Source organism: Solenopsis invicta, chromosome 15 (genome assembly GCF_016802725.1).
Source record: "Solenopsis invicta isolate M01_SB chromosome 15, UNIL_Sinv_3.0, whole genome shotgun sequence".
Classification (NCBI taxonomy): domain Eukaryota; kingdom Metazoa; phylum Arthropoda; class Insecta; order Hymenoptera; family Formicidae; genus Solenopsis; species Solenopsis invicta.
In genome coordinates this window covers 8,622,633-8,648,642 of record NC_052678.1, presented here as the reverse complement: position 1 = coordinate 8,648,642, position 26,010 = coordinate 8,622,633, and the positions used below count along the sequence as shown (strand labels likewise).

General features: G+C 42.6%; 1 protein-coding gene across 7 annotated transcripts in view; it reads left to right on the top strand.

Moving 5' to 3' along the window:
- LOC105197151 (growth factor receptor-bound protein 14) overlaps window positions 1–26,010 on the top strand; it is a 273,307-nt gene that overhangs the window by 225,105 nt on the left and 22,192 nt on the right. For all 7 annotated transcript variants that reach the window (XM_026135790.2, XM_039458098.1, XM_026135789.2 and 4 more), the window contains 2 exons: window positions 3,484–3,711; window positions 9,123–9,230. In XM_026135790.2, the coding sequence (XP_025991575.1) occupies window positions 3,484–3,711; window positions 9,123–9,230 (336 nt within the window). The remainder of the gene's footprint in view (window positions 1–3,483; window positions 3,712–9,122; window positions 9,231–26,010) is intronic.

The following is a 26,010-nucleotide window of genomic DNA, read 5'->3' as shown; positions in this document are numbered from 1 at the left end:
CCCCCTCCCTCCTCCCCCATTTCGAGTCGATTCTCCGTCCGATTCGCATCTTTACCGTCTTCCCAATTCTTCGCTCCCCTTTGCCGTGTCAGCAGTTTTTTTTATAACCGTCTCCTGGATTTTGTAAGAAGTATTTTGATGAATTACAAAAATGTTATTAATATTATTTCGCATGGTTCATAAATCCTTGATATCCTTAATTAAAAGAAACTGATAGCTACGTAAGTGCGTGATTTAATAATTTTATTTATAGTTGACGTAATTACTATTGTTTTCACTCGCCGCGATAGTGAACGACGATAACAAAAATAATTAAGCAGATATATGGCTGTGAGAAACATACAAAATTCATGCCGTTGCACAATTATCATAGATCGTATCGCAGATTGCTAAAACAATAGGAGGACGAACGATACATTCGAATATTCTACTTTCTTTTCACGTCTAGTAGCGGCCGTCGATTAGCTACTCGGGAGATCAACGTGCACAATATATGCTGACATCGACTCGAGATATGCAGATCATAAAGAGCTTGCCAATGTCTCGGCACGATTTTGCAATGGAGATCGCATACATCTCCATTGCGTATCGTTGCACTCGAGGCTACAACACTCTTGAAGTAAATACTCGAAGAGATGAGTAATTTACGTTACAAGGGTTACACTATTATTACATTTAAAAAATGGTAATGATAATAATCGTTAAGAAAAAGAATCAGCGTTCGAGTTACTTATGCGATGAGAAATATCTTTAATTTAACCATCTTGACGCACGGCTTATATCATTATTACGTTTTAAATAATAATGATAATAATTAAGGAAAAGAATTAGCACTCAAATTATACGTGCGGTAAGAAATATTTTTAATTTAACTATCTTAACACACATCTCTCAATTAACAGCGTGGCCGAAACGGTACCTAAAACGGGCATCAGGTTCTCGCCTTTCTCACTTTAATCTCCAGATTGCCTTCCTGACATTGCTGTTAATTCGCTCGTGTTTTGACATGTACTTTTATCTCCCTGCGTGTAGTGACATGATTCTCGAAAGATTATCGCTCGCGATCGATCACGGAACATGACGGGCCCGTCTGATATGCATATGACTACGGTTTACACGTGTCGGAATTACGAGCGCGCGCGCGCGCGCTCACTAAAAAGAGCCGAGCGTAGCTACGTAAGCGCGTAGGCATGTAAATCTCACGTGGGCAATTTACCCGTAGGGATACGAAAGATATCACCAGGATTTTCTTCTTTGCGCCCATTTTTTCTTCCTCTTTCCTCTTCTCACGTTTCCACATATTTTTCACGCTTGACGTTACGCTCGTATGTTTATTTTCGGTTAAGTACTGTACACTACCCTGTTACCCTGTAACCGGGCACTGTTTAACTACTACCTTTCTGCCTTTTCATCCTTCTCTCATTCGCTTTCGCCCGTAATTCCATGGTTAGCTGGATAATAGTTACGTAACCGTTAACGCAGCCCCGCGCTCCCGCGGTACAGAGTGCAACCGAGCTAATCGTCAAATATTTGCTGAGCCGTATTGCAACGGTCCCGCCACTATCTCGCTCTGCGCCTCTTACACACGCTCTGTTCCTCTCCCCCTTGTCTTATCCGTCTGTTTGTGCACGCGTGACGAATGCTTGCGCAGCAGCAACAGCAGCAGCGACAGCAGTATCGTTGTCGCACCAAGCACGGCAGTGACCACGCTCAACAGAATTTTCTCGAGGAGATCTGCGAGTCCCTGACCAACCGCACCCTTCCTTTCAGTGCGGTAGAAGCAAACGTGAGGAATGCCTTTCTCGAGAGACGTGCCGCATACTGATTCCTTTTTTAAAGATGAGATAATGAAAATTGAATAATGATTTCGATCGTGTATTAATAACTGGATATAATAACTAAATAAGGCGAAATTTTGATTCTGAAAATTAATATATTATAATAATAAATACGGTCGCATGGGAATCGCGCGGGAACTAATCGGATAATTGTTCTCGCTCTTCAACATTCAAGTATATTTGAAAAAGGCATTACGCATATGTACATATGCATAATGCCTTGCTATTAATAGAGAGGTCACGATATGCCAGGAAATGTAACGTGATTATGCAAGGTGATTTTTGAAAATCGACCGGTTGGAGGTTTACGGTTGGCCGCTTATCGTACAGGTGCCGATAAGCGGATAAAGGTCAGAGAGTAGAACAACGTGAACGGTACCTCCTGCGATAGAACACACACACACACACACACACACACACACACACGTCGAGTTAAATATAAAAGCGCCGTGTGACACCGGCTGCGCGTGAAATTGTTAGACGTCGGGGCGTCGCGCACGCATCTCGTTATCCACGTTAATCCGCCATTCTTCTGTCAACGTTGATAATTTTATTTAATTACTGAAGTCTGCGATGCAGCTCGAAGTAGTGCGTGTCACATTATTGGAAGCAAGGAAGTATAATATTATAAAAAAAGGAATAAATATAATAATGCTAAAGAAAGACACACTAATTTGTTGTTTCTCTGCCGTTGTGCTGCCGCTAACAATTTTGTTTAATAATAAAAATATACTTTAAGAAATCGAAACGATAGTATTAGTTTTATGATTTGTGAAACGTCGCGAGAAAAAACGGAAAAGTCGCTTCGAACGAGCGGCCGGAGGGGCGACCTTGATGCGTTCCGTTTAAAGAAAGCCGAACGCACTTAACGCCTATGAATATTTACTGCCGGAAATCATTCGACAAATGCGACTTTCCTGGTCGCCGTTGCAGGCAAATAATGGTGACTCCACGATAAGAGCTGTCGTCGTCGTCGCGATGCTTCCTCCGCGCGATGCGCGGTGCGCCGGCGTCGTAAAAATCGTCGCGCCGTTATAATAAATTGTCCCCGCGATTCCCGGCGACGTCGCGAAAGAAAGTTTTCTGCTGATTCCGACGGGGACTCCCAGGAAGACTCAACGGAACGAGAGAAGTCCGCTGGGAGAGGTATCTCGCGCGACGGTTTTTGCGTGTGGGCAACTCGCAGATACGCTTATACTACTTTGTTCGCGTTGCTCCCATGGGAAGATCACTATGGTCGGCTTATCCGCAACTATGGCATGTGCACTTGCGGGCCAATTATTGTACCGATGGTCTTACGATCATTGAAAATATCCGACAATTTTTGTTTGTTCGTATTGTCTATTTAATACACAGTAATCGCACTGAGAATTAGGACTCGAATAACCATTTTGCTATTTCCTCGGTAATCACGAACGTGATCTCCGAGGAAAGTTAAATTACTAACAGCGAACGATGTTGCCGAGTTTTCAGCGTAAAAGTATTGTAACACAGGGAGGAAGAGAATAGTAATGTCTCGTGATAATTTGAACTTTTTTATTTTAACCACTACCTTTGCCGTTCACTTGCCTTTTCGCATTCTATTTTAGACTGGATACTTTCGAGCAAAATTTTCACAAAAAACGTGTTGTCATTTTTGTTGCAGGAGAGCGAACACCTAATCACACTCGCACACTTGTCGGACTACAACATCTACAGGATACCGAACACCAAGCGAGTTTTTGGCGCACCCTTCGAGTGGGGCGTCTGCCTAAGGCCGAACAGCAACGCCGAAGCCGAAGACACGGAGGCTGGAGAACCCGGGATCAAGGTCATTACTTTCGAGAACGAAAAATCGCGCACCTGCTGGCTCACAGCCATGAGACTCGCTAAGGTAAGAATTGTGCTTCCTCTTCCTCGCTTCGCATTGTTATTTTCCACTTGAATACAGCGTAGTACGACGATTCGAGTGCATCGCGAGTAGTTTGGGGAGTGGATGCATCAATGGACGAATCAGTTGAACGAAATTATTGCTTGTTCGAGCGAAAATGTCATTTTATTACGCAAAGTACTCGTGGCGATGTAGATTACAACGAATCTTGACAGATTCGCGTGAGAAGTGTATAATTAAAGATTAATGATACACGGAGAGTATTATAATATGAGCAGAGAGTATTATGATCATCACACACAGTTGTTCAGTAAATAACCACTTCAATTTGTAGGGGGAAAGCTAATATCATCTAGAGAAACAGGTACTTAAATTTGCGGCGAGGATAATAACGCTTATAAAGTATCGCTACAATGTTTCGTTTCCCAGCCGATTCCGCGTCTTCTTATTCAACTCTCGGCTCTTCCTTCACGACGTGATCATCCCTCTACGGACGAGCCATGGGTATCATTAGGTCTGTGATGGAGCTGGGTATAATGAGCCTTATTTTCTTTCCGTTTCTCTCCATTTCTACCGCGCCCGCATTCGCGTCGACGTCGAATGTCGAAACTTCTTCGTGAAGTTCAAAGAAGTTGCGTGACTCGCGCGCGGTTCGTGTTTAACGGGGAGAAAAGAACACCTCACTCTTGTCGACATGCGTACACACTACTCCATGCAGCTTCAGCACGTTTCGCATGGCTAAATTTCTTTTCTTTTTCTTTTAGAACAGTCACCGTACTGACACGGTGCATTTTTCTTACGTTCTTTTTTTTTTTACAAAAATCGAGACATCAGGCTTCCTTTTCCCATCGTCGTTGATAATGTCAGTTTATATTCAAACGTAGATAGTCTTTGTCTTTTTTCTTCTCTCTCTCCCCCTCTCCCTCTCCAGTCGAAGTGCTCTAAGAAGAGTAAGTCGTCAATGGTAACGGTGTGAGCTAGTAACGCGCGATTGGCAGTTTCGCAGAACGAAAAGAAAATGAAAGATAGAAAAAGACTCTAGAATACGACCGCCTACTCCTTATTACGCTAGTCTTTACGAGTCTATTCTTCCTCAAGCTGAAGTGGCTCAGACTACTTCTCCAGTCCGGCTGGTCGATTCAGGAAGTAGATCCCGGCCACAGCTTATTATCATATTGCTCTATCATTCGCAGAGATGATAATTATACTCGTGACACAAAATAAGAATTAAAAATAAAATAAGAATTTAAAAAAGTTATTAACGTATAAATAGCTTATCTTCTGGGAGATATAAATATACGCTCTGAAATTAAACTGGAATATTGTAATTTAAACGACGTATTTATAGAAAGAACCAGAATTTTGAATGGAGTTTTATGTATTTGCATATCATATTGAAATCAACATTTCACAATAATTTTCACTTAATTTACAAATTTCATTAATTTATACAATAAATTAACTAAAAATAGTAAACTGAAATAATATCTAATTAATTAAATTATTAATTAAAAAATTAATGACTAAAAATTAAAGTTAATTAATTAAATATTATTTCAGCACGCGAAGATCTTATTATGACTGCCTCGGCCTATTCTTAGTTGATTATTTTTAATTCTCGATCTTGATATCGTCGATTCTGTTTAATTTATACGACTGTTGCGTCTCTCTCTCGTAAACAGTTCAGTCTTTTTTCGCAATTTATTATCGTCATGACTTATTTTCATTTCGAATAACGCTTGTGCTGGATCGAATAGCAAACTCATCTACCACGGGATGTAATTTGGAGACCTTTGCGCCAGAGAATCGTAACCTAACCTTTGCCGGTGCATCCTCGAGGGTCTCCCAAGCCATACGTCTATACTACCGTGGCCGCCGGCGGGCAAGCAGACCAGACTTGCCTAGTGTTTATCGGCCTCGTTGGTCGTCCATGCTTGTCTGCGTCTCTTGTCAGCCTATCTACCTATCTACCCGCTCTGGATCTACTATGTACTCTTCTCTTTTCTCCGGTTCTCGGCATCTCCCGTTTTGCTCCGTCGTTCATCGTCGTTACTCTTTCTTTCTCTCTCTTTTTCTGGTTCTTGGCTCCGCCTTTTATCCGAAGGGAAAAGGACGAGACGCGTCGTCTTGGTCGGTAACGGCACTAAGGTAGTACTTACGCGTGTCTCAGTGAGGCCTTTGTAACTCTTTCATCCGAGAAAAAGCTAGGAGTCTGATGAGATGCGGCGAACAAGAAGAGGTGGGGAAGGCGGAAGGGTAAGGGAGAGAGATAAAGGTGGTGAAAGAGAAGAAAAGGGTAGAAAAGAGAGAGCAAATGAACGGGTAGGCTCGGAGAAATCTGCAGGACTCGCTTTGATCGAGAACACATTGACACTCCTGCCTGTACCTTTTTATACTCCCTTTGTTTCTACGTCATTCTTCTTCCCCCTCGTCTCGTTTCCTTCTCGTATTTCAATCTTCGCGGACTTCGATTTACTTCACTGGAAATCTGTGAAGTCCAAGTATAGGGCCCGGATTCGTCTTCGTCGATTTGCGAGGAATGGAGTTCCAAGATAAAAGATGTCACGGTAATTTATTCGGTACTTTTATTTGTGTGAAAGTTTGAAATACATTTACAGAGTTAGTGTTATATCTGTAATTAATGAAATATCTACCGCGTAAAGTGTCATTGAATTAAAAAGTGGATATTGACGGATTTATTAGTACAAAATAATGGACTAGAACGGACCCCATGCGTAACCAGCCGGATTAATTCACGACCAGATTCCTTGCAAGGCGAAAAAATATATAGCGATTGTAAAAAAAATATTGCCGTTTGCTATCGATTATAAATAAAATATTGTCGTTTGATATTTGATATAAGTCTCGGTTGTTGGTCGTCTCGCGAAACGATAACGATAATGAGAAAGTGAATAGATCGTAAAACGATAATAGTCACGGATAAAATTAAGCCGCAAATACCAGGTCACTTTCTACTCGATTACACGTATCTCCGTCCTTATCGAGTTTCCTGTGTGTGATCTGAGAATTATAATTATCTGCAGCAAGAAGGATCTTAAGAATGAGTCGCGCTAACTTGCACGGTCATATTCGATTATGAGGGGGAATTTGTCGTGACCAATTTGCGGAGCAACTTTTCAACAGCAGGAGCCAGCAGTTTTTAATGAATAGAACCGTATCACCGGCAACGTGATTTTGCGATATCGAGGGATTCAACGCGGCATTATCTTTCGTTTACTTAGAGCCCATGTGCCTCGTTATCACTCTCTGTTACTCTATCGCTGATTAACGTTAGCATACATTTGTGCCTTGCCGCTTTCCTCATCGGCGCGTTTTCCGTCTGCGTTTGCGAATAATTGAATTACGTAATTATCTCTCGAAACGCGCGCGCGCGTGCGCACCGGCAATACTCTAGAGCCGCCTTCAATTAGTCGCCGCCGCCCTTCGCATCCACCTCGATCACGCTCCTGGTTCCCGAATACTACGCGAAAGCTCCGCGAATCTTGGGCTTTCGCGTATTATAAATTCTCTCACTTTCGGCAAAAGTGTCGAGTAAGAACTGCGCGACGGGACGATCGATGACACGAACGCGTTTTTCAGGCACTTTTTTTTTAATCAACCAAACATTTATTGACGTGTATGGAAATGCCTTATTTTATTGAAATTTTACAGAAATTGTACAGTTCAATGAAGGTATTGACTTAGTGATTTTCTTTTCTTTTCTTTTTTTTTTGACAAAATTAAATGAAAGTTATTAAGTTTATTTATGGGACGTCGGAGATACAAGGGATGCGCGCAACTCGAGAAATTTAATATAGACGTTAACAAAACTTTGCAAGGGCGAGTGTATTTTTGCTGTTGCTAAGCGAGTTTTCGCTGGTCGCAAAGCTCGCCAGGATAGTTTTCGTACTACAGTGCAAGCTAGAGCCCGCATTGGTATATTAGTACCCCTGTGCGTGTATGCGTGTGGGTGCCATACACGTCACGAGCAATTTACGCTTGTGTGTATGAGCGCGCGTGTGCGTGAGCAGTCAGTCGAGCATGGATGCGCCCGACTGTCTTGTGGGTCGATACGATGGTTATACCACTGCTGGGTCTACGGTTATGCACACGTTCACCGTCATTATTTCACGTGGCACCGTCTGTTCCTCCTGTCTTGTCTCGCCTCGTTTTTTCGCGTCCGCGTTCGTCTCGTCGCGCAATTGGCATACACTCGCTCGTGCACGAAGCGCGTACGCCAAAGTATATATGCATTAGCTTTCTCATATTCGTGTGAAATTCTTTAGTTTTCCAAAAGAGTGAAATTCTTGGGTGAACTTTTCAGTTAGGGAAAACTTGATCTTTATTTTTTCGATATTGAACATCTTAAAGCTATATAAAGTTTATTAATGTTAAAGTAAGTAGAATCTGTTTAGGATCAATTAAAAAAATGATGGCCGCGTTTTTTATAATATACTCATAAACTTAGAATTGATCGTAATATTTTTTGAATGGATAGTTTAGAAGATCTCTCCGAGCAATGAAGGAATAAACTTCATTCATAAATCAACTTTGTTATAAATGACTATGCTATAGCACGCGGGCGATGTAAGGAGCTTAGAGCAGCTCACACGGATTACCTTTGACTCAATCACGGAACCTTATCGCTGCCTGCGAAGCGTAGATATCTCTTGACGAAAAGAATCGGTTGTTTCGATCGAATATTCCTCCTGCATTCGCAAGCCACTTGTAAGAAATAGGATTACATTTTGTTCGAGCCGAAAATTGAATATTGCTAATCTTGTTGCTCCAAAAATGGTTTCCAAGCATAACTTTTATTCATGTTTCAACATCATTCGAGACACTATTGTACCCTACGCTCATAAAAACCATGGCGGTAAAAAATAATTACGTACCTAACAATTTATGACTTTATTCCTATATGTTTATGATTATCAAAATTAAATATTTTTTCTACGTCGGTCTTTTTATGCTCTTCTTGTCTTCTCACCTCAGTTTCTTCTCAAAATATGGTAATTACATTTGGAGCTTCGCGCTCTCCCCAAAAAGACGGGAGGAAAAGAAATTTAATTGTCGGCGAAATCGGGTGGTACTTTCGTATTCCGTCCGCGTAGCAACGTTGAATTTATCTAGGCGAGCGCGATACCACGGCGGCGGGGCGAGGTATCGATCGGCGGCGGTCCGCCTCGCACAGCTGGGCAGCACGCGCTAGCCGACCGGCGCTATGCGACAAAGTGACGCGTGTAAAATTATGCAAATCGCAGGTGCAGTTTTTTACATCCGCCGGCTTTACCGGCCTCGGATGTTGCGATGCGCCTCGTGCCCAGCGTAGAATCGGTTAGGCGCACGGCGTGTGTTCGCCCGCAACTGTAACGCTCGCGCGTTAACGATGTCCGCTCTGCTTTGTGTTTCAGTATGGCAAACAGCTTCGAGAGAATTACCGAGCCTTCAAGAACAAGCAGTGCGAGCAGAACGGCGGTAGCAGTCCCAAAGAGCAATACAACAGTTACAATGTGTCCAATGTAAGTACTATGTGTATTTTCGAGTGAATGTTCAGTCCTAATAACGAGTTTTGGAGAGGGCGATGAAAAATACTTTGGAAAAATGTAGAGCAAATTTGTAATAGCTGTTTTACTTGTATTATCGGCTTACATTAATATTATCCAATACGTCCAAGTTTTACTTATTGGATATTAGACTTTAAGTATTGTCAATAATCAACGCAAAATCCAATGAGCAAAACCTGACCGTTTTAGACAATATTGACCATTTTGAAAATAGTAACATACAGATCCTTGTGGTTCTAAAGTTTCTCAGCCCATAAGAACGAATCTGTTTTAATTAATTGTGCATTCTTCATAAGATAATCACAAATTCGAGCGCGCCGTAGTAATCGCGGACTAAATTTGAATAAGAAGAACAAATGCACGAACGTACAGATCATTGCGACTTGTGCAAGTAGATGGATAGAATCTTGTACGGTGTCTCTTGGCGAATTATTTTGCCACTGTGCGCGCGCGCGCGGTATATTTTCGACAGCCGCTCTCTCGCCTCGGATACGCTCGAAAGGTAAATTTCGCTTTAGACGTGGTAAATGGAATGGAAGAGGCGATTACGCTGAAATTACCTCGAGTGACAGTAATTTGCCGGGTCACGCCACGTTCGATCATTGCCTTCAGTTATCCCTTTTCCTGCACGAGCCGTCGCGTCGCGTCGTCTCTCGTCGAACTTTCGCAGCGTCTACCGGGGATCTCGATTAGCTTGCGCGATCTCGCGCCATTCAGCACCTTCCTTTGATTAAAATCTTCAGACCTTTGTTTATTTTCGTTATTTTATTTAATTCTTGATATTTTTAACGTATACACCAAACGCTGTCGAGATATGTTATTTGCTTAAATTTAACTATAAAATGCAAAATGTATCACGTAATGCTCGGTGTGTTTTGTGTTTCTTTTTTTTTTTTTCTATCAAAAGTATTTTGCTGTTTTCAACAATCGAAATAAAGAACGATAATAGGAGAACGTAGATTGATACGTATGTGAAAACACAACTAATTAAAGATGAGCATTATTCTTTATATGAGCTGATATATTTTGTGTGACTTTATATACATTTCCAAGTTTATCAAATTAAATTTTTTTCGGTTTTGAAAAACATTTTTAACTCGAACGAAAATAACAAGTAAGGTAGTAATAATAATAACGACAAAACAAACATTATTATAGCGATAAAAAGCTATAAAGCTTCCCCTAAATAGTATAAAGAATTTATTGCGAGATAAAGAAATTCGTTTATTAAATTTTACGAATACTCTGGTAAATAACGTTACCTCCGAGCAAGCTATATTATTGTTCTCCGCGGGCTGCGCGTGTTTATCGGCTCCCTCTCTAATTGATACACTGAAATATAAGGAAATTCATTGCGAATGAATGAACGAACGGGAATACGAGAACACGCATCGGACGGCGTAACGATGCCGCGCGCTGGATGCCGATACGGTTACTGGCTGAATAATTATAGCAAATAGCTCGTTAACTATTGATCTTTAATGCGAAATTCCGCGCGAAATACGTGAAAATTGTCAGGGCTGTGCCCGGGCGAGATCCTATTCGCTATGCGTTCGCGCATTCGTTACCTCGAGTGCACAGGTGCGATAGTTCTCTTTTGGCTGCTCTTTCTCTTCCCTCCCCTTCCCTCTCTTTCCCTCGATGCATACAATGCACCCTGTTTATACAATGGTTAAGCTACGGCAACGAATTACGCCTCGACTAGCTGGTATCGTATATCGCGGATTTTATGGTGACCGGTGCTACCACGATAATAAATTCGCCGATCCACGATCAGCTCGTTTCTCGAACGCGATTTGTTACACGATTGCTCGCGACCGGTTCGCTGAAGACAAAACGAAAGCCATCCATTGGTGACAAATTAATTTTTCCGAGAAAGATTTTTGGACGGTTGATCAATCGATTATTATTTCGTTTGATTCGTCAGTCGTTGCAGTAATTAGATCAACATTTTTGCATTTTGTTCGTGATAAATAACATGGATGGAAACGTCAAACAACAATGCTGCTTAATTAGTAGAAATTAATAAACGAGTGGTATATTCATTTGGCTGCTGTGTAAAGAGAGATTGTTTAAAGAATTTTTAAATAAATTGCTGTTATTATATGCGCTTTTTCAGGTACCTCCGTAATGAAATTTAAGCGAATAAATAATGTATCAACAGCGCTTTACGAATCTGTTAAAAATATCACGGATATTCCAATGAAGCGTAACAATAATGAGATAAATGTGTAAGAGGATCGATTACATTAAAATGTAAAAGTGGAACTTTATCAGTTATTCTTTAGGATTCTCTTTATTAATAATTTTCACGAATTCTCGTTCAGTGCAAATTAATAGCTCAATGGCGCGCTCGTGTGATATTAGCAATTATTGAATATCTTCTATTTATGCTACACTTGGAGTGAAACGACAAATAAGAACGAAATGAAAATCTCGTAAGAAAGATTCGTCGCGTTCTTCTTTTTTAATGTACGAACAGAATTAAAAGGAAAAGGAGGAGGTACCGAAAGGAACACTCGCATACCCTTTTTACGATTCGAAAAGCAAATTTTCTCGGAAAAATACCGTCGTAACTTACGCAAGGAATGCGAAGAAGGATCCATCCCCATCGGATCTCAGTGACCTCATTGTCGTGCCATCCCCGACCTCGCCGACGAGATAGAGGCTCTTTCTCTCCCCCCTCCTCCTTTCCTCCCTCCCACCCTCTCTACCCTTTCTTCCTTCACGTTATTCTTCGGATCCTACGCGCTAAGATGCGTCTCTGTAGGAAATTTCATCCTCGTATCGCACAGCTGATTCCAAGGTCGTTTTCGTGCCAGCTAGCCAGTCAGAGGGACGACAACCCTCGTCGTCGGTGTGTACTCTCAAAGCTAGACACGTACCGATCTATCCCCGTTCACCCTCTCGTCTCGACTGACTTATTTCTTCTTCCGTCCCTCTTTTTCCCGTCGTTAGAAAGATAAAGACGCAGTTCTTGTTCTCATTACGATCGCAGTTGCCGCCGCTCAGGCAAGATTTTTTTCAACTTGTCGTGTCCTCTTATCGATGAATCATGAAAATTGCATCATTACACGTTTCGAAATTGCTTTAATAATAAGAAGTAATTTAAGATAAACCTTATCATTAATTAAAGTGTGCCCGATCAATTACAATATATAAGAAAAAAAAAACTTTAATGTTAAGGTCGGAGCACAGCTGGAACTTGCTGAAGCAAAATTTAAAAATTTTGAAGATAAAATTCTCTGTTTAATGCGCTACTGAACATTTTTATTCGTATCGTGAATAGATTAAAATATTTTTACATTTTATTATTGGCTTTTTTTTAGGTTTTTAAGATTGCACAAGATTTTTCATGAATATCGATAATTTCAGTTTTGTTATCTCTATAATTGTGACGTTTTTATCGTAGTGGTTTTTAATCTCGTGATAATTGTAGAATGTTTTCCGTGTTTTTTATTTTTTTATTTTTTTTTATAATAGCGTAACTGTGTGTAAGTTGCATTATAATAAAGTATTCGCGAAATCTCCGCGAGGAAGGAGATATCGATTAGGTGAAGCGGGCGTGTGAGATGCATTATCGAGCCGCTTTGAAGAACTGGTTCTGAAATAGCGATCTTAACGAGTTTCCGGCAATAAATTACTGTTCGTGCCTGTTATGAATTATCCATCGAAGGAGCATGGAGGATGACAATTAAAGCCTAGTATGGAAAATAACCGATATTACGCGCTTAATGTGCAAAAGTGCAAGAGAAAAGATAGTTGACCGTTGTTTTACAAAATGTCGTAACTGATAGAAGCGGCCTGACGTGGTTCATTAACATACTCAGTGTAATGGCATGAAATTATAATGATACGTGGATCTGGATAATTTGATCACTAATTAAAATAATTTATAAGCAAGAAATTAATTCTTTTACATTGCTGATTCAGAGTTTCAAGATATTAATTAATTTACTTAACGATATTTTTAAATTTCCTTTTAATTATATAATTTCGATATTTCCGATTGTACACGCTGACGAGTAGAAAGTGGAAAAAGAGAGGGAACGTAGAAATAACCGTTTGGTAAGGCCAACGACTAGAAGCGCGTGGAAAGACGAAACTTCAACGATCCTCTTCGAAGTCTCATGCATTGTACATCCCATGCGAAGAGGTCTGAAGGACGAAAGCGCGAACCTGTCTTGCACTTCGTTTCAGTTGAAAGCTTCGATCACGGATATCGTTCGTTCGTTCGTGTCTCGCTTTTATCTTTATTCCTAGAGAGATAGAAGTACGCTTCGCGTCGCGACGATAACAAACCGACAGGGTGAGCTTCGCATTTTCTCTCTGCCGTGCTCTCCTCTTCGCTATATAGTGTACAAGATTGAACATTTAAATGGGTGGAACGAAGCTGCGAAGTAAAGTTTCACGTGAAAATTAGTCGGGTCTAATCTCTCGAATTTGAAAAGATATATGTGGAAGAGAGAGATAAAATAGTAAAATTTCCCTTCGTTACATTTTAAACGAAATTATTTAATGCTTACAAGAATTTACTCGAGAAAATACGAAAATATTAAATCTTGAGATTTGTACATTAAAATGTTTTTTATAAAACACAAAATTTATCACGTTTAAATTTATTTTGCATGATGATGATGCAATATTAAATTATTCTTTAAACACATATTTAAAAAATTGTAAACATAAATCGATACGTTAAGTAAATTTCAATAATATTTCTGAAGATATATACGCACCGTTGAATATTTTATTTTACCCTCGATTTGAATTTTAATTACGTCATTCAAATTGGAACTATGCTCGATAGCGACCATTGTGCGTCGCTTTTATTCACAATCATTACGTCATTTCGTCAAGCTCAATGAGTATCCACCTAGATCGCGTTTAACAAGCTGCTCTCGTAGTCGACGTGAAAGCGTCGTCGCTCTGCTTTTAGTTAGACATCATATTTCCCTTAATGGTGCGACGGCCAACTTGGATACGGAAGTGTCGGTAGCACCCAACGACATTCTTTCCGTTTTTCTGCCGCGGGGAAGCTTGACATTGTTACCCAACTCAGGACTCGCGGTCGATCCTCGCGCGAGCCATTTATTTGAGTTCGTACTTTCTCGGAATTTAAATGCGAGCCTTAATTACTCAGCTGTTTAATGCTCGAATTCAACAGTTTCAACAAATAATCGCCTCCCACGAAATTATTGTCGACTGCTGATGCCACAGTAAAGAATATGTCATTAAAATTTAATCTGTGGATTGTTTTAAATTATTAATAAAACGCTATACGCCACGTAATGAAACTCACAAACGCATAAAGAGCTTTTTCTTCGATTCTTCGTTGATATTAGAATTTTGGTTTCATGATATTGCAGAAATCGTTACAATTGACTCCAGCCGACCGTAATGTCTTCAATCGACATTCTTACTGAATTTTCGTCTTTCTTCGATCATCAGTCATGTTGATCGTCTCTTTTTTTTTCTCTGCCATCATTTTCATCCGCTGCCAGATCGGATATCAGGCTTGAATAGGGAGGAATACTCCGCTCGCTCAGGGGGTGTAGAGTACCTCGGTTACAGTCGGGAGTTTAAAAGTCGGGCAAAAAGCCCCAGCCGGCTGTTGCTACGCGCGAACTATCGACCAACCCGGCTTCTACCTATATATCCGCGAGTGAGGGAGAGAGAGAGAGAGAGAAAGAGAGAGCCCTCTTGGGGTATGGAAGAAGAGCTATAGATGGTACATGAGCGAGTGTGCGCGCGCGCGGTCCTCCATGCATCGGGATGGTCTGGAGAACATCAGTATGTGTATGTGTGCGTTTCATGTATGCGTGCGCTGAAGGGAAGGAGGAGGACCTTGGAGAAAGACGAATGGAGAAAGAGGAAAAAAGGCACATCACCCAAATGCGCGAGACTGACAAAGCCCGACGAGGCTTCCTATGCCTCCTCCTCCTCCTCCTCCTCCCTCTGCATTTCTTCTCTCTTTCCTCCGGCGTTCTCATATATTTTAGCCGCCACCCCGGCGAAACGTGCGAACACCGTATCGTTTCGTAGTCTCGCGATCGCTCTATTCCGCGCTTCTATCCTTGTACTTTCATTATTCTTTATTTCGCCAAGCTCTCCCGAAATATCTAGTCCCCGGCCTCTCGTGCGAGGTGCGTTCTTCCGGGTTTCCCGTCCTCGAGTTTGCATACGGCGGAATCGCGCGAAGCCGAGAAGGGACATCCGCGCGCTGCAAGATTGGATCGTAAAGGTAGACATAAACTCCCCGGGTATTCCCAGACGTCGTTCTCCTCTTCCTGCTTACCGTGCCGTACCGAAATATGCGTCCGCCGAAAATAGTCGCGACATACCGGTTATGAAACTTTCACGTGCCCCGCCTCCCCTTTTTCCCTCCCCCACGAGTCCTTTTATTGTACGCGACTGCGGCGGTACGTGTTCCGTTAAAAGCTTAAAACCGTTGCTCCGTTAAAAATTCATTTCCAATCGCATGCTGATTTTTCGAAGCGTATGCCGGAGGGGCCCTGCTTTCACGTGTCAACGAACCTGACATTAAAAGAAGTCGGCGAATGTCAGACCTCTATGTTTTCGCGTGTATAAAGGTTACGGTCTAAAAGGGACAGAATAAAAGCTGAGGACGTAATGAAAACTGAAAGTATATCAATTAATTAGTTTCTATGAAGTTTGCCTTGATTTAACACATGCGCAATTTTCGAATCGTTGTTTTATATGGGTACATTACGATATCTATTTGAAATCAAATTCCGGGAGCTAGTCGACAATCTACAGACGTATAGCCGTAGTTTGAGATAACGAGGCTAAGACTAACGAACTAAGATGACCCATTTCCCTCAGACTCGTCAGGAAATAAGACGATAGACTATATAAGACAGGAAAAGGACAACAAGGGGCGCGGAAGAATTTCCGGCGACGACGTTTTCCTTATCGGTCTTCTCCCGTCTCCTCTCCGAGTCTCCTCGCCAAGCCGTCGCATGGAAATTTTTAATTTAACTTTACGACTCCGTCGAGAGACGCCCTGCCATCCCCCCCTTTGTCCCCCTCGCCGCTCTTCACCTTGCGTCATTGGATGCATCGTTGTAAGTGAAAAAGATGGAAGTGTTTGAAGAGCCACATCGCAGAGCAGCATCGCCGAAGAATAATTGCATAGTCGGAGGAGACACGTAATCAGAATGTATACAGTCTTGCGGAGAGATTACTCGGATTCCCTCGTGTCTCACTTAATTATATAAATTTTAAAATTATTAACATTTCTTTTATTTGCTCAACGTCAATAAGTTAATTAAGACGATTGAGAGTGAACGATAATATGTAATTTACGAACTGTAATTTATATTATCAATAACGATAAAGTCGACACGTTTTTATTACTCAATTATTTCACGCTGAGAGAGGAGGGACCGGGAACGCGTAAACCAGCTCTGTAAGGGTGGAGATTTCGCGGACGAACTTTATAGCTTCGTCGAGAGGAAGGTGTTCTTGCATATAGATCTTCGGGAGAGGAGTGTACCGGCTAAATCGCCGACGGGCATAAAGCCGGACGTTCTCGCATTGTTTCCGTTGCGCCATCTCCGCCGTCGTTGTTATCGTCGCCCCGTCGTCTGCACTGATAACCGTCATCACCAGACGAGACGGATACGGTGGCGACTGGGTTACCCCGTAATCGAGTGCACTCCCGGTTAAATGATCCGCCCCGCGACAGCGGTGATGAAGCTGCGCGCTTCCACCCACTACCACGATTGCTATTATGTGCGAGCTTTGTCTAGAGGATAACCCGGGATTGTTGCCATTTATATTCTAGCTCCTACGATTGCACCGTTCTCTGAATGTCACGTATATAAAATCATCTGGGATTTAGATGAAATGGCATATATAATGTACCAATTTATCATAATTATCCTGTTCGTTAAATTATTGGGTGAGTGCCAAAGTTTTGATAGGTTTTTGATAGACGTTGTAACTAACATTTTTTTAAATGCTGAAAAGCAGTCGTTTTATTATTGTTTAACTTATCAGCATCTTCTGTCAAAATTCAAATGAGTTTGTATGCACTAAATTGCGCACATTGTCATCGTTAATATCAGAAGGCGCGTGATTTGTCTGAGGTTAAAATTACCTTGTTTAAATTTAACGAACCATCTTTCAGGTTGGAATTGCCACAACATATTCTCTCCCAATGCATCATAAATGTTTTTTTTTACGCTATTTTAAATATTTTTTTCTCTTCGAAATTTATGCATTGTTATACGTATACGAAACTTTTTTTTACTTTTTTTTCATTTTTATTTAAAAATCTTAGCCAATTCTTTTTCTATTCTAAATGTTAGCTGTGACAGCTATTGCCTTTTCAATAATGTAATATTAACCTGTTTGTCAAAAGTGCAAATAAAAAAATGTGTTTGCAACATCTACTGAAACTCAGAACTTTTTCACTCACGTATTATGCAACAGTTTCAAAAATCGTATATCTGTTCAGAATCCGAGATTTCTTTTTTTTATTTGAGACATAAATGTCAGAAAACAATTTAGCAGGAACATTCATAATTTTGACATTCTTCTATTTTTCCGAGAAGAACGATTGTGCTTCTATATATGGGCACAGAGGCAAGATTCAGAGATGTTCCGCCAGTGCACTTAGGGTGTGGTTTTTGCCGGTGTCCTTTGCCGGTATCTCCCCGCTCTCGCCGGAGCGTCGCCCAAAAACGAAACACATGCGCATTCTCTTCTTTCTCCACCCTTCCCGGTTTCTTTTCTCCCGCACGAGTTGCCCTACCTTCTTTATGACCCTCTTTATCGATGGTAATACGCGGCCGTTTAAAGCTCGCGCAAGTGCCACGGTCGATGCTTTTCGAAAAGTGCGCGAGCAGCACTAAAAAACTTCGCCGGCAGCTTTATTCGTAGTCCGGTGAGATGGCGAGCCCAGGCGAGAGGCGTATGCACGAAGTAGAGAGAAAAAGAGAGAAAGAGAGAGAGGAGAGGAGTCACCGAGTATAAATTAAAACCATGGCCACCCGCGGCCGAAGGGAAGGAAACGGTGGAGAAGGGACGCGTCCGAGGGAAAAATATCCTTCTTCCGTTCGTTCGTCTGACATTTATGTCGCGACAAACTCTGAAACTACGGTCGCCATCGTTTCCTTCGCGCTAAAAATTTGTTTAACTCTCGGCGAAAAAGAAAACATGAGAAAGAGAGAGAGAGAGAGAGGGAGAGGGAGAGAGAGAAAGACAGATGAAAAGTGTTATAATGTCTTCAAAACAGTATTCTGCTTTGAGATCAAACAGCATTCAACCAGGCTAAGAACTTTAACAGTTCGGGAAAATACCTCCATGAACGTCTCCGAATTCACCTTCCATCTCTTTTTTTTTACTCTCTGAAAGTTAAGAGTTCCGATTCTCTTACTCTCTAAAAGTTAGAAGCCACTTTCCGATTTCTCCTTTTCTGGAAACTGTCGCAGCACTCGCTGCGCGACGAGGCACTCGGTAGTAAGTGAACGTACTCGACGAATACCGCGATACTTTTCGAGGGCTGTCAATAATCCGACGTTCCCGTACCTGGGAAAATTCACGTTAGCTTTCGGAAAAGAATATCGCGCGATGCTGTGCAAACGCGCGACTATTACGAAATTCTTCTGTACATTCGCCCGATTCCCGTACGTTCTCGGCGTTCGCTCCGCACCATCGTTTTTCGATACTCGCCGGGCGATCTCTCTCGCAGACGATACGTGTTTACGCGGCTAACGGCCGTTTCTGCTTTTCCGAGAGGCGGCCCCGCAATTCGCCGACTAAATGGAACGTGCTTCGTCTTGCCGCGGGACAATTAACGAATACTCGACGACAGGGATTGCCGAAAACGGCGTTCGCCGATTGTGGAAATTGCGTCCCGCGTCTCTCGATGTTACCCTTCAGAATAACTTAAATTGCACTCGAAACTCACTCCCTCATCCCCCATCCCTCCCCAACCCTCTTGCATTCGCAGGAAGTGCATTAAAGTCGGTACCGAAAGAGGTTGCCCGAGGCAGCCGTGCTGCAAAAGTTGGCGAGTTTCAAGTTATACTATTCTCTCAGATCTTGTCAGGAGTATTAAAATGTATGTGCGCCATTCATGCATGAGAGACAAACGGTCGAATCTAGGAAATTACGTGAAGTTATATTATAGTAATAGAATTGTACATTGATTTTAGAAATTTGGAATTGAATAATGCGCGATTACATTATGAAACGAAATTTTTCTCCCGACTGAAGATCGCACGTAACGTCATCTCAAGTTGTTAACCCAGCGGGGTCGCGACGTTTAACATCGTTATCCGTAATATCACGCCGACGATCGACACAATTATTCTCGTCCTCTTTCATTTCTTAGCGATTCGTCCGCAAATCCTCTCGTGATACGACGCAACAGGACATTTTGATCTTACGTATTTCGCGAATACAAAACGGTATTGCGAGCGGTAATCTCGCTCACGGCTGTTCTCGTCCAAATAAATTCCACGTGCTTACAGAGTAAACCCCGGGCAGCGCACGCAATTGGCATTATATTTTCGTCGACCAGATGCAACCAGGGGAGATGCATCTTATCCCCACTGGAGAGCATCCTGCCAAGGCTAGCTGGTCCTCCCATTCCCGCACCCTTCTGCACCACTACCTCCTCCTCCTTCTCTTCCTCCTACGTCGTTTCTCCCTTCCTCTTGGCCATTTCCGCCCTGTCTCTCTCCTGCGTACGGTCGATTCTATGCGCGTGCGCCCATGTAACCTTGACATTGAACGATTTCTCCCTGCCGCATCGCGCTCCCCTTCGTCGCCGTCGGGCCCTAGTAGCAGCCCTTCCTCTCTCTCTCTCTCTCTCTTGCTCTTCGCCAGCTCTGCCGCGGACACCCGCGTCATCCGTCCGACGAGTCGAACAAAAAACATAAAAAAAAAGAGAAAAAGGAGATAAAATGAAATAACAGTGAATCGCGCCTGTCGGCCTCGACGCCCGTTCCTGTCAGACTTTCCCGCTGATGTGCCACTGACGCATCTCCCGCACGCATCCGACGTATGTATGCGTCGCGCGTTGTTTTCTCAAGGTCGCTATCACGTTCGGTAAAAAAAAAAGTATCACCAGGCTCGTACGGTTCGGCAGTTTACGTATCTTCCGTTATGATAGATCAGGTGAGTTCTCTTGTCTTTTTCTCACTCAATCTATTCTCTCTGGATATGCCTCCTTCGATGCCTTTCGATAGTCGTAATTGGATATTGCAATACCTTCCGATACTACACGAGACTTTTCTTCTCCGTTACTGCACAGCACTGTCCGATATTCTTCGGTAACTCTGGATCTTGCCTCGAATTTCCTGGCAGTAGCCAGGAAACTCGATCCCCTGGAAATTCACGCGCAGCACGCATCAGTCGCATGCAAAGTTCTACGTACGTCATCGCGCTGCGGTTTGGGCGCGGGAAGATGGTATAGTGTGCGTGCAGATGTGGATTATGCGTGTGTGAATGTGTGCATTTGTATGTATTTGTACGTGAGCATGCGCGCGAGTGGGTGGGTCTGATTATGGGCCTCGGGGACTCCGCTGCACTTCCTGCGCAACCTATAATTACTATTATCTAATCGCCGCTGCATTATGTAACGCGGTATAACGTCTGGCCTGGCACACGCGACCAGCTCTACGAGAGACCGATTCTTCTTTCCTTCTTTCCTCTTCCTTTTCTTTCTTCTGCAGATATAATCTATGCGATTTCACAGCGCGCAGACTCGTTGGAATTACAAAATACGCAAGAGATCTTAGGAAATCTCGACATTTTCAGAAAATTTCCCGTTTCTCCTGACACTGATTGAACTGCTGCGTGGCCTGGTTTCGCATAATACGGCGATCTGACAAAATACGATGAGAATGCAGAACGCGGATTATCGTGAGCTCGAGTTAGACTACGCGATTGTGATATGAAGACGGGATCTTTTCACGGGGCATTCGTACACTTTGCAATTTTCGAAAGAAAATTCGCGGGGAGTTCACGCAAGTGGAAAATAGCGCGGCGAAGCTTTCCGCAACTTCTTTTACTTACAAAAATCAGTATTGGCGTCGTATTTTTCAACAAAGATCAAATGGCCAAAAACGGTCGTTGTAAAATAATAAATTCTTTTTAGACACGGTTCGTGGCGATCTGCTGGATCCCCTAACCGTTGCCCGAACTGTTCAGATAAATTGATTTGTGACCTCTTTACCAGCAGCAAACCGGTTACACAAATCTTACTGGTCATTTGGAAGAACAAAGATCTCGTAGTAACCCAGTGACATGCAGAAAACACCACTCTATTCTTTCTTATTTTCTTCAGCACAAATTTATTTTATTGCATAAGATCAACGAAAGTTTTAATATCTAGTGCTTGCTGAAACTCGCAGTATTGTGATTCTTCTAAAATTGTTGATTATTCAATAAATCTAACAGGTAATAGATCCTTTAGAGTGTTAGTGTTCTCTCGTAGAAATTCGGAATTCTCTTTGGAATTTCTCTCCTTTCGGAATTTCCTTCTTAAATAATCTCGAAGAGGAGAAATTCTTCTAGAAGAAATATCTCGAAATTGCGTCGCAGACGCGGAAAGGAAGAAGGATGCGATGATAAGTAGAACCACGAATCAGGGCGGAGTCATAACTCGTTCTTTCTTGTATCGTTCTTCTTTCTATATTTTACGACAACGACGCCGCGTTTTTCTCTCTTTCTCTGGCTCACCATCTCTCTCTTTCTCTCTCGCTCAAGTTAAGGCGGATACTTTGAAGACCTTAATCATATAGATCGCCTAGCGCCAGTCATAAATATCGCCGATGCAAGTTCAGGCTTGGCGCATGTCCAACTTCGTTTAAAACCCCTCGCTTGGCCACCTTGGATGCGGTTCGCTGTTCCGTTCCGCATTTAGCAAATTCCACGTCTTTTTCTCATTCCGTCTCGCCCGCGCTCCTCGCTCTCTTCCGCTCGCCGTAATTCCGCAGCTGCCGCGACTTTAGAGTCGCACGACTGTCAGCGGTTATTACATAATCTACATGGTCGTCTGTCCGTATTTTCGCGGCATTCCTCGTACCCGAGCGTACCGGGAATATCACCTCGTCGCCTATGCCAAACGCGAGTATCAACATTAATCCACTTACGGGTCGACAGCGCAAGATAGGAAACAAAGTTCTCTCGATGAGAGCAGAGAGGAACCGTCGGCCTTAATTTGGCGCGTTTTAGACTTTGCAAACGATCGCGAATAACTGCATATGATGCATTTGTACGTAAAAGAGACATTGCGTAATATGTAATTTCTCCTACGAATACAGAAATTAATTTTACAACTTAACAAATGAACAAGTTGAAATAAGTTTTCTATGCATGTACATTTCATGTGCATGTTTTCATATAATGCGACTTGTTTCTTCAAAATAAAGTTAATGTTGCTCGTCTACATTTGGAAAATGGGTTGGTCGGATAGGAGTTAACGTAATACCGGAGCGAAAGGTAGAGTTTGAGGAAACTCGTGAAGGAACCCCGCGGTTTTGCCCGAGTTGGAAAACTGCGGACACCCTCGTTCTGGGAGTTCTCGTTCTCTCTTGCTCTCGCGGAGATTTGCACCGCACCGCGAACGTTAATCCGACGTGTACCGTATTAGCAATGCTAAAGTCACGGAACGCGGCTGCCTGCCTGAGAGACGAAGAAGAAGAATTGTAGCAATCCTGAAGGCTCGTTACCGTGGAAAGTCGTGCGGTGACCGAATCTGGCAGGCACCTACTGGCAGCCTCGCGCAATCGAAATTCAATTTAAGCGCTGTCGCATCGCATTCGCTCCGCTTTAACGTTCGTTTACGCATTGAAATGCATTTTTTTCTATTTGCGAATCAACACATTTGAAGGGGGGAGGGGTGGAAAAACCCTCAAAAGAGATCCAGATATTAAAGAGAGAAAAATGCTGATGATATGTATTATTGAAATTGCGATAGCGTGAAATGTTTAAACGCTTAATGAATTAGTTGTAAGCAAAAATGTTTGCGATATAACGAGTGCTTTTCGTTGTTCTTACTAAAGCTTTTAATGATTGGTTACGAAACTCGCTCACTACTCGTTACTTAGGATTTCTGCAAAGATGGTATAATTCTGTCCGAGCATATATCTATCCTCTCAAACGGGTACTTCTCACCACTTCTCTCTGAAGTCGACGTTGAAAGTGCTACTAGTTACATACATATTTCACGGTTGCTAAAACCTAAAGTGGCCATACATTAGATTTCTTCGCTTTCGGCGCCGAGCTCTCCATTGTACCCGTGGAGAACGATAATTACCGGTGTTACCTAACGTACGATCGTGGAAGGGAGAAGGGGAGTGGGTGAGAGTAGTGGGAATAGAAGTCCCGTCGTTCCTAATCTCACGGTTGCGGTCGTCGAGGCGGGAACGAACGAAAAGGCGGAGAAACGACCGAAATAGTTCATTCGCGTAATTTGCATGATTACACGGAATCGACGGTGGCACTTGAGAGTTCGTGCATTCGCGCGCCCCAGAACCGCCAGACAATCATCGGTGGGGGAGAGACGGCGTGGTGTGCAACGCTCAGACCGTGTATGTTTACGAGGACAGCGGCGGATACTCTCTTAAGGCTTTACGATCGGCGTTAGCGTTTAACAAGCACGCGGCGGCGGCCGCGGGTACCCGTAATCTCGCGCTGGACGCTATTCTAACTGCTTCGATGTTTGGTCAGACGCGCGTCTAGTAACTTTACAAGCGACGGTAATAACTCCGACACGACTATACGAGTCTCCTTACCCTCGGGCTAAACTGGCTCTCCCTCTCGATTAGTAGTTCCTGGTTTCCCCTTGGCTCTTTTCGTTCTATCCCATCCCCTCTCCCCCTTTTTTTTACCGCGCCTTTCATATCTCTTTTTCTAACTCGGCAAGATAATCGCCAGGAGCGAGTAACCAGAAACCGCGGCGCGTTATTCAAAGTTATTTAAATATGCGGCAAGTAAGACCGCAGATGGCCTGTTAAGGGCTATAAGCGTTGATCATGCGAGGTAAAATCTCTTGGGGAAAAAAATGTAACACGCATTTCCGCGATAAGAAATAATTTAGAATTATTTGAGATAAGAAGGAATTTGCACCTGTTGTATTGCGTGCTTGAACCGAGCCGACAGTATCGATAATTTTTTTTTTTTTGCCGAGAAAGTTAAACGTGCAAAATTGCGGTTTTGCAAATCAAGATTCAATCTTCTTGATTTATGCAAATTGTTCTTATTTAATTATGTCAGGATTTTATTTTTTGCGAATATTCGCAAGTTAACAATCGATGCTGCACTTAACGATCGCACGCTCAACTAAAACTCGAAATTTAATACGAATAATTGAAATTTGTTTCGCTCATTATGATACACCGCTTGAGAAGCGTGCGATTCGCTCGCTGCAGAAAAAGATACGTAGTCAAGTGATGTTTCTACGTGTACCGGGCCGACGGGCATCAGAATAAAACGGATGACGTAAGCTTTTGGGGTCTCTTGTTCAAGGTAATCACGTGCACGTCGAGGACGGGCTAGTCATGGCCAAGGACAGCCGTCAAAAAGAAACCCTTTTTTTTTTAGTGCGTTTGCCGCGGGCAAAAGCTGACGCGAGTAAACCCGCTGGGAATAACGTGGAACGACGAGATCTCGGTAGATACATCGAACGATTGCCAAATGAATTTTCGTATCTCTGGGAGAAAGAGAGAATTAACTGATCTGGAATCTCGTAAAATAAAATTGCGTTTTTGAACATTCATTTTATATTACTGCACTGATGTGATTGAATTATTTCGTATTTGATGCGGAAGAGCGACTCTTTAAATGATATTACAATTGAATTAATTATCCTCTTATAAAGAGAACACAGGATCTCTCTGACAGCCGCTTTTCGTGGTTACGTAATGGCCGAAAGGGATTACCCTATTTTTTCGTGTGCTCGCGACCTCAGCTAACTCATTAATGACGCGAGCGTGGCTGCAGCGGGACCACTAATTCCGATCTTGATTAATTTACCGCCGAGGCGAAGTCGGAGTTACTTCGAGTATGACTTTGCGTAAGTCGCGCGCGACCGGAGATTAATCTCGGCGCAAACGTCATTAGGCCGCTGCACTCTCAGGACTTAACCCCGTGAGCTTTCTCGAACGGCAAATCTGTCTTTAGATATCATCCTACTCATCATCGCAAGATTCCTCCTATTTTCTCATCATTATAACAATTGCGGATTAGCCGATATTCCTCCTCCTCTTCCTCCTCCTTTCTCCGGATGTTGAATGAAGATCTGTCGTTCTCGTAAGAGCAAGTTCACTTCTTTCTTCGACGGAAGCCAGATTCAGGAATATGTATTTCACGAGAGTATGCTCTCGTTAAAAGTGATCTTTCAAATCTTCAGTTTAATTAAAAACTAAGAGATTAATGGGATACATAGCCCTGCAATACGAAGGTTTTGCATAAAGTAAAACAAAAGAAGAGATAGTTTCGAGAAGTTTCGTTCTGCAGAGAAAGATTAGTTTGGTCTACGGATTACCTAGAGGGGGGGAGGGGAGGGGGAGTAAAAAAAGACAGTTTCATAATCGAAAGTACTTCCGAGAGGAAACATTGCGAAACGGATTAAGTGTTTCGAGATCCTAGGCAGAGCGGTGACAGTGATGGAATGGTCCGCGTTGAAAATTTCGGCTTTCTCGATACAGGTTATAAAGGAACGGGAGTCACCGCGACACTTGGCCCCCGGCAG